The 9,928-nt window shown below is 33.9% G+C and overlaps 1 protein-coding gene across 1 annotated transcript in view; it reads right to left on the bottom strand.

The window, feature by feature from the left end:
• Positions 1-4,837, bottom strand: part of LOC110098297 (probable inactive ATP-dependent zinc metalloprotease FTSHI 4, chloroplastic) — a 51,952-nt gene extending 47,115 nt beyond the window's left edge. The window contains exons 1-2 of the mRNA XM_028698472.1: positions 4,337-4,837; positions 1,805-2,060 (exon numbers count right to left, since the gene is read on the bottom strand). Coding sequence (XP_028554305.1) covers positions 1,805-2,060; positions 4,337-4,612 — 532 coding nt within the window. The 5' untranslated portion in view covers positions 4,613-4,837. The remainder of the gene's footprint in view (positions 1-1,804; positions 2,061-4,336) is intronic.
• Between the last annotated feature and the right edge of the window lie 5,091 nt (positions 4,838-9,928).

Below are 9,928 nucleotides of genomic sequence, written 5' to 3'. Positions count from 1 at the left end.
TCTCACCCATAGTTTTTATGTATGACACATTAACTTAATTCATCTACAATTCACACACTATTATGGGTCACCTTTATTCTTAAAAATATGGATCAGCACACTCCTCCAATCATGATCCTTTTTATCTTCAAAAAATAATAAAAAGTTTCGTAAGCCAAGAAATTTCATCATCTCCTTAGCATTTTCATATTAGAATATTATCAGGTCCAACAGCTTTTCCACACTTTATTTTCTTTAAAGCCTCTCTAATTCAGTTTTACTAATACAACAATTAAAAAAAACTCTATTTTCATTTAGGGTGCTAAGATCACTACATTTAAAATCAAATAACAAAAAAATCATATTCATTAACTAAGTTTAAAATCAAAAGCCTGGAACAGTTGAAATCTCATAAAAGAATTAAATTAAAAGTTTGACATGGTTACAAAAGAAATTCTCCTGGAAAACATGGTGAAAGCATTGCCGAGTCAAATAAAAAAAAACAAAACAAAAACTTACAAGTCCAAACAGAATGGAAAATTAACTTCCTGATAGGACTTACAAATTAAATCATTACAGAGATAGGAAATCAAGAGAGATATGCATGGTGTCCATTTTCATGATAACACCCTTCACAGAATAAACTACAATATATAACACCATATCAAGCTCTATATGGTATCCATGCATGTGCCCGAGTAAATATAAAAAAGTCAAAAGAAATTCTATTATCATAACATTTATAAAGAAATTCAAAATGATGGCTGACAAATACCATAAATAACTAGAGCTAATCGTCTTTTGCCCAGCGATCCTAGTGCATGACGCTTAAGGGGTTGTCTAATTGGTTTCTGTGGAGTACCCAAATCACACGGAATCAATTTGGAGTAAATAGGCCTCGTGATTCGGTCAATCCTGAGGTATACACCAACTGAGAGCATAAAACGAATAGTCCACACAACAGCAGTTGCAATAGTAGAGTAGACTTCAACAGGTACAGAATCTACATTAAAAACATCAACGTTTACAAGTTGTTGATGCAACTTCTCCCATACATCATTCCAAGCATCAATGGGCATCCGGTCAATAATATGGCGACGATATACAACTTCTTTAGCAGAGTTCCCACGTGCTTCCCCGCCTCCATCTCTATAATAAGGTAAAATAACTGCAGGAAAAATGTGAACATTACTAGTAAACCACAAAGTGCAAATGCTGCTTGCAGCTATGATAAATGTTGAATAAACATACTGACATGCTCCCCATGCTACTTTCAACCTAATACAATAACTCCAAACAAAAAGTTAACGAGTTTTCCATGCCTTAAATACAACGGGAAAAACGTGATCAGGATATCGTGATACTCTTTTTTTTTGTTTTTTTTGGTTAGAAAAAAAAAATAGATGATTAAAATTAGAAGATAAATACTTAGAAGTGCATAATGTTAAACAAAAATATAAAAAACAACACCATAGAACAATTTTTTACCGTTGTTGGTTTCTATATTCTGATTTTTCCTCTAATTTAGATCATCTATCTTCTAAATTTAATCAGTTTTCTTCCCATAAGACAAATTTTTTTGGGACATCCTCCTACAATTCTTTTTTTTTTAATAGAATATAGCCAAAACTAACATAATTTTGTGGGTGCATGCATGATGGTTCTAAAAAATAATTAAAAGTATGGCACATAATCATTGCTAATGACTAATGATGACAAAAATCCTATCATTATATGAAAAGGTATCAGGCATGAGATTTCTGAAACGCATAAAAGAGAATTCAACAGTGCAAAAGATAGAAATTCAATCATATATTTCACAAACCTGAGACGGTCTGACCAAAATTAGAATATTCCATGAAATGAACGTCGTTAGAGCTAAGAAGCCTCAAAAAATCGCTAAAATCAATCCTATGCGAGTTCTCAGGATCCCATTCTGTTCCCTTCAGTTTTCCTTGTAAAGTCAACAATGTTCTGCTCCAACATGAAGCCATGACGAGTTGCCTCTCTAACTGTAAGTTTGCTTTGTTTTCAAACTTTTCCAATTTATCTATGCGCTCTTGCTCGGCATTTTTCAACTTCTGATAGTCCATTAAAAATAAATAAATATTTAATCTAGTAAGCCAAAGGAAAAACAAGTTTGAGTAAATAAGTAAAGGCAAGAACTAGACAAAAATGTAAAGAATAAAATTTTTTTTAGATTTGTCAGATAAATATGAAAAATACTGAATCAATATATCCTAATCAAGACATGAACGAGAAATGCTCAAAAGATGGAAGATAAAGAGTCAAAATTAGAAAACATTTACACAGAAAAGTACTCCCAAGTGTGTTCTCTATTTCTGTTAACTTGTCTTATAAATTAAATAAAAATTAACTCAGATGAAATAAAAACTGTTAATGTTACGTTAACACCTATTAAATCGATATTTCAGCTGGAAGTCTCATAAGACAACCCAATTAGCCATAATTAATATTGCCTTTTTGGACAAAAGTATATCGATAGTTCAAACATATAATTTAGGGGTGGAAATGTAAAACCAGTTGGGGGGCGAAGACAAAATGTGTTATAAAATTCTTTGTAATTCATAAATTAGTACGAAGAAAAATGCATGGAATTAATAAAATAAAAGTTACTTCAAGTTTTTCCTTCATGTTCCTCTGCGGAAGTCTGATAGTCTTTCACATCTAATTGATACTTCCTACAGGCTGCATATACAAAACAACAATGGATGGGGGATCAGCTTCGGTATACTTTAAGTGTCCTTCACAATTTTTTAATCCTCCAGCGAACTTTAAGGAGGCAACATTACAATCTAGATTAAATAGTGCAATTAAAAGATTGAGTTTTCTATGGAATTTTCTCCATTGCATTTCCATTTTCAAAACCCCCATGGCCAATCATTAAAAAAATTTACATTTATATTTTTCCAGGATAAGAAATATGAGGCTTAATGTTCCGGCCAACAACCAATCAAAAGACTCAAGGAAAAACTAATGAAATGAAAATGATGTTTATGTTGAACATGATGGAAATGAAATTTGAAATGAATAGTGAAAAAACTATGAAGATTATATGAATTAAAGATTATAAGAATGAATAGAATGACATCAATTCAAGATAGGACAATAAAAATAGTCATTGAAAGTTTATTAGGATGGTAGATGACTAGATGTATTAGATCCGGCCTATGTTAAAAAAGGTAGAGGTAGACCTAAAAAGACTTGGTTAGAAAGTATTGGAAATGACATTTTTATTATATTCAAATGATAGTTTGACTCTTAATATGATACAATGGAGAAACGAATTCATGTAATCCAACCCACGTAGTATGATAAATGCTTGTTGTTGTACTTACTATAGTAGCCCACCAGGAAGAAACCACCTAAACAAAAAAACAAAAAAAAAGGAAGAAACCACCAAACTTCACATTTCAATGCTACAAGCAATATTGTATATTACTTTAACCCATCATAATTTTCTAATACAACTTCATTATAAGCACTAAAATACATATTATTACATAATTTCATGGATGAAAAGAAAATTTTGAAATCTTCATGATTTGATTGCATACTTGATGATCTTGTTTAATTGAGAGATTTTAAATTACAAAGCATCCAAAAATTTCTTTTCTGCATCAGAACCTCAATGGAAGGTAGAGCGAGAGAAGAGGATGTCCCATGAATGTTTACTTGCTTAAAATTCTATTCATCTGTTATTGAAATAAGAATAGATCCAGGCAAGTACTTCTTTAATGATCAATATCTTCCTTGATTGTTCCACCCTTAATCAAAGATGTTGATGGCATAATCGTTCCATTAAGAAAATAGTATTTCTTTTCATATTTGTATAATATATTTAAAACCAAAGTCTTTTAAAATTTTATTGTTAATCATGTGGTGATCAACTTCTAGAATGATGGTCGAAGCATAAGAATTTCTAAAATAACAAACTTTTCATAATTTAAAGAAAAAAAAAAAGCTAAGCATCATTTTGTTTTTAATAAATTCATCGTGTTGATAAACTCATTAAATAATGATGATTCTCGACTTGCAAGGTAGCTCAAAAACTTCTCATACTCCGAATTTTTTTCTATAATTATTAGAATTATATCGTAGTCTTCTTACTCTACAACATACTTCACCACTCTTCAAAAAACTTTGCCCTCATAGTTTAAAATGATTGTAATAGATTGACATAGTATTGCTTACATTATAAGAAGAAATATTAAAGCATACGAAAACACACACAACAACAAAAGCATAAGAAAGAAAAAAAAAAAAAGAATTTAAAAAAAAAGGTTTTTAAAGCAGACAAAGACAAACGCGAAACTATAGATGACGGCACTCTCACCTCCAATAGCCTCGCCGATTCGGAGTTCTCCTCCTCTTCCTGTTCTTCCACTGGCACAAACAGACTAGACGACGCTCCGTCGGTAGAAGAAACATGGGAATAGGATTCCGAGTTGCGAACTTTACGAAGGCCGGATCGAAATGGACTCCATACAAAGAAGTGCTCCTTGAGCCTTGGATGACGGCCACGGAACGAAGAAGAGGAGATGAAGAGAGGCGAGGGCTTAAGGAACTGACAAGGAAGAGATTTCGGCACCGTAGTAAACATCACCGTCATTTCAATTATAACTGGAACTACCTCCACCTTCGACTATACATCCCCCTTCGGTTAGCTTCTAGCCCTTGCTCCGTCTTCTCCTTCGGCAGCCAGGAGAGACGGACTGCTGGACTGGGATTAACGCGGCTACACTACCCAGTAGTGTGGTACAGCGACCTGCCCAGCCGAGTTTGGGGCATGATGGAATGCCGACGTTAGTTTGGAGCAAGACGGGTTTGGGGACCTGACTTCAGGATAATGCTTTATAGGAGTTTTTATCAAAGGGCTGTTTGGGATTTTTTTTTAATTTTTTTTTTATTTGTATTTTACTAAAAAATAAAAATATATTTGCTTTTTTTATGTTTTTGTTGTATTTAAAATTTTAAAAAGTCTATATGTTTAATTTTATCATTTTTTCCAAAACTATTATATCATAAAAATAAATACAAATAAGAACAATAAAAAAAAAATTAAAATAAAATGATAAGCATAAATAGATTGAAATAATATAAGCATATCACTTAAAATGCATATAGGTGAATATCATTGTAATGATCTTTAATAAAAATCAATGATATAAACATCATTAATATACATTATCATCAATAGTATTCAGCTTATGATGCAAGGTATAGTAAACTAGAATGGTACCAAGTTAAAAAAAAATGAATATATATTTGATATATCCTCAAAAAATTATCTTGATCGGACACGAATCTTGAGCAAAATCAAGTTGGAAACTTTTGAAATTAAATTCAGAACCATATAAACTCTGATTTCAACAAACTTATAGTCGAACTGAATGTCTCAAAAAGACGAACACAATGACACCAAATTCAACTAATCTGAGCCCAAATGGTACCAAGTCAAAGACCCAAAGCATATTTGGAATGTCCATAAATTGGATAATAAAATGGTTTCTAAACATGACATTCCTATAATCAAATCAAGCGGCTCGACGAGACAAATCCAACGAGCCCAATATCGTCAAATTTTGACATCACTAAGGCACTTAAATACTCAATAAATGATCCATGATTAAGGAGATCAATATCGTCCGTCCATTCACTCACAGAAAATTATAAATAGACCCATCATTCCTCATGAAAGGTGGAGGGAAGCAAGAAGAGAAGGAAGAGAGGGAAACTCAAGTAATAAAAAAAAAAAGATATACAAGACAAAATTCAAAATATATTTTTATACTACATTATAAATGTTAAGTAAAAAATTACAAACTTTGCATTCCATTTTGTGCAAAAAAAAAAAAAAGCTTACTTGGAACTTGGAAGACAGTAAAAAATAAAGGGAAGAAGAATCTGCAAACACCATTTCTTTCCTTCAAGCAATCGATCTTCGACTTTAGATGTTGGTGAACTAATCAAACGAAATGCACAAACACTCGACTGAGGAAAAAATAGCGAATGAAACGCACGGGCAGGAAGTCACCTATGGCAAAATAAGGAGGGGGACAAATTTTTTTTAGGGGGGTGGGGGGTGCAATTGCTCCCCTGACAATAAATAGTTTCGCCATTGCATCAAATCAATATATAAAAAACTATCTCTATATGATCACAAACATTTTAAAAAAACTCAAACGCTAAACAAAATAGAGAAACACTTGAAACCTAAATAATGGTCATGGATGACAAGAAAAATGTTGAATAAACTTTAATATGCACATGCATTTGTGGGCTCTGAAAATTCGGCCCCAGCCTCTGCCTGCTGTTTTTTTTTTTTTTAGTTTTAACGGATTAAGTTCTGGGATAAATTTTTGGAAGGCAGACGAGTTTGTAGATAAGATACTACTCAGAGATTTCACCCTCATTTTGCGAGGACTTTATGATCTGAGTTCTGGTTTCCTATAAGTGCAAGCCCCTACAATTAATTACCCCTCTCAGTAATGAGATAGAACTTTTGATTAAGGCTAGTCGTCAATCAGATACGTAGAAGATACGTACTATTAAGCATATAGTAGCAGCATAGGTTTGGGAACTAGGAAATTTGAAGATTTTATATTTAAAATTGAAATTTTTCCAACTTCCACTTAAAACAGATGGTGGGGGAATGGATGATGGACCTGATCAAAATCTCATGGTTCTATCATCCCGGGTCATCGTGGTCCCTGGTCACTTAGTCAGAGGAGGTAGTCAACCCAACCTGACAGAAGGATCCTTGTTGGCAGCTATGGGTTGCTTTTTCTAAGGGGACCTTATAGACCTTGGATGGATGTATGTCTAAGGGGATAAATTTGAATCCACCTTAGCTAACAGATGGTTTTGTGCCTTATCGATTACATCCTATTGATTCATATCTCAAAGATTTGATGCCACTAAGGAACGTATTGGCTCTGACCATAATCACTATCTCGTGGTGTCATTTAGTGGCAAAGCCACTCAATTCAGAGGGCCCCGGGTCATAACCATTTATTACGTTGTGTCATTTAGCGACAAAACCTCCAATTAGAGGACACGCACAACTTCCTTACTAACAGGAGATTATTTGAGAAATAGTTCTTATGTGAGCTGAAGTAAACTTTAATTTATCCACTCTAACAAACTTTTGCATAAGGTGGATGGATTTTGCTTTGAGTGGTTAAAGATTGAATTTCAATTTCAAAATATTTTAAATTTTATGATTTTTGGAGTTTTGGATTTCATAAGAGGCATTTTGAAATATTGGAATTAATCCCTCTGGTTGAGATCTATATTCAACATGATCATCATCGGGGTGTGTGGGGTTATTTTTCATTTATAAATTAAACATTGTCGACTCTATCGAGCTATCAATAGAGGATCGGGCTTAGTATGATTTATGTATTTATGAATGAATTTTCTTTGTTAGATGCCTTGAAGGTTTTATATGAACGTATAAAATAGATATTATGGTCGATACCCTGACTATATATTTATTTGATACTTCTAGTTGTGTAGACTCCTATCTATTTATATAGGGGGATGGAGCTCGAACTATGTTCATTCTATGACCCACACAGCCTCCCTATACATCATGTTTGGGGACATTTTATAATTATTTACTAAACCTTTTTTACTCATATTTATCTACATAGGAGGATCAGGTTCAAATTTATTGACCAGCATAGCATCTCCAGGTGTCAAGTATATACCTACAATACGCTCGTCAGGGCCCATGCGGGTTACTTACCCCTTGTGTACCAATGTGTATACAAACTATGGTGCAAGTACGGGGGCATTCTTAAAACTTTTTTAACATCTTCTTTCCACTTGCAAGGATATTCAGGAGCCAGTGGTGTGGCGTCGTGCTTCAGCGGCCCATGGTCTTTCATTATTAATTCCCCGCTTTATCTTACAGGTGAATTGTGGTTTTGTCACTTGATTGCCACGAGATACCTCTTTATTCTGATGTAGACTCCCTTTTTCACTCATCAAGAGTTCTTTCTGGACCTTATATAAATCCTAATAAATATTATTTTATGTTGTTAGCTTAAATAAGAAACTAATCATTTCAACCTTGGATGACTACATCTTTACTAATGTCATATACCTTAAAATCAATGATTGCAACCTTGAAAAGAACTCTTTTCAAGATCTGCAGTATAGCAGACCTCTACAAGATGTAACATCTGTAACCAAATAGTTGGCCTTCAAAATGAATAGAGGTATCTTGGTGCACTTATCATTTTTAGTGTTTGTGAATGCCATAACTATTTTCTTCTCAAGTATAAAACTAAGAAGAAATTTTGGAACACCAAGAAGTTTAGTTCAAATTTGATCAAACATCTCCTTCATTCTTACAGGAGGTGTCCTTCTTATGGGAGGATTCTATCTGAGTAGGTACTTATATTCCTTGGTTGAACAACATCGACATTGGCAGTACCATAACACTATCAATGTGTATGTTATATTATGTTGCAATGTCAGACTTCAAAGATTATTTGTGAAAGTTCGTTAGGGATGTTAGGCTCTATTGAACTAGCCCAAGGCTAATTAATAGAGAGGTGAATCGGTATTTTAAAACACAATCCAAAACCAATATTCACCACAACGAAAAACAATGCGGAAGAAAATAATGCGGAAGCAACAATAAGAAAAGAACACACCGGATTTATAGTGGTTCGGTCAAACCTTGACCTACGTCCACTCCTTGGAGGCACCCCCCAAGTATTGCACTAAACTAGTGTCTCTCCTTTAGCCCCCACGGCTAGGCGGAGAAGCCCTTACAAAATCACTTCCACCTTCCCCGGTGCGGCGGAGTCGCTGGGTCCTTTGACACCAAGGAGATCTTCTTCTTTGGTGAACTTACCTCGAGACAAGCCTTGAATCCGATGGTACTAAGATGCGAGTTCACATTTCTTTCTGAATTGAGATTATCGTCCTGGCCGATACAAGTATCGTCCAGGCCGATCTGTTGACGGCTGCCTTAATGAGGATGCCCTAACTAGGGTTTCTGATTTTGGACAGATCGTCCAGGCCGATCTTACGATCGTCCTGGCCGATGTTACCAAAAATAGAAATCATATAGGGAGCAAGAGAATTTCTATCAAGTTATAGTCACACCAAATACAACAGACTCAAGAAAGGAAAAAGATTACAAACTGACACAGACCTAGTCTACCCAATCTTGAGCTGGTTCCAGATTGCAGTCTGATCGTGTGGACCTGAAACATTAGCACATAAGGCAATCATAGAGAAATAAGGAATGTTTGCTATCATCAAAATCATAAACCATAGATCCGTAACAATTTGCACTTCCAAGGCCTATAGATGCTAGAGATATTTTCTCTCAAGCAAAAGGAAAAGAAAAATTTTGAAACACCAGGAAGTTTAGTTCGAATTTGCTCGAACATCTCTTTCATTCTATTAGGAAGAAGGGTTCTTTCCTCATACAAGGGTTCACTTTGAAGAGTCAATCGATGCTCGTATCTCTTATATACTTTTGTGTCTATAGGGGGTCTTCCACAATGTATCCACTGTTGTTATCCATAAATGGATCATGTTGAAAATATATCTCAAAATTCTTGCACAGTTGAAACATCAAAAATAAAACCAAAATCCACATTGCTATCTCAAACGGATGCTAAATGTATCATACAACTTATTTTTCCATTAATAGATGTTAAACATGACAAAATACCTCTAACACTTTGGAATACATAACTCTCACTACCTTAAAATAAAGTGACATACTTTTAAAATAATCCATTTAATCCTTATATTGACTCAACTAGTTCATACTAAAAATGACATCGAATTAAGTTGAGGCTTTTATGAAAAATGCATTGGTTATATAAAAGCCTAGAAATATTCATGTGGATGTTCTTCTGAAATTAGAATTTAAAAGGGTAAAATTCAGAGAGTA

This window comes from Dendrobium catenatum, unplaced genomic scaffold (assembly GCF_001605985.2).
Source record: "Dendrobium catenatum unplaced genomic scaffold, ASM160598v2 fragScaff_scaffold_1089, whole genome shotgun sequence".
Lineage (NCBI taxonomy): Eukaryota > Viridiplantae > Streptophyta > Magnoliopsida > Asparagales > Orchidaceae > Dendrobium > Dendrobium catenatum.
The sequence above is the reverse complement of the archived record's forward strand: the minus strand, read 5'-3'. Positions and strand labels throughout refer to the sequence as shown.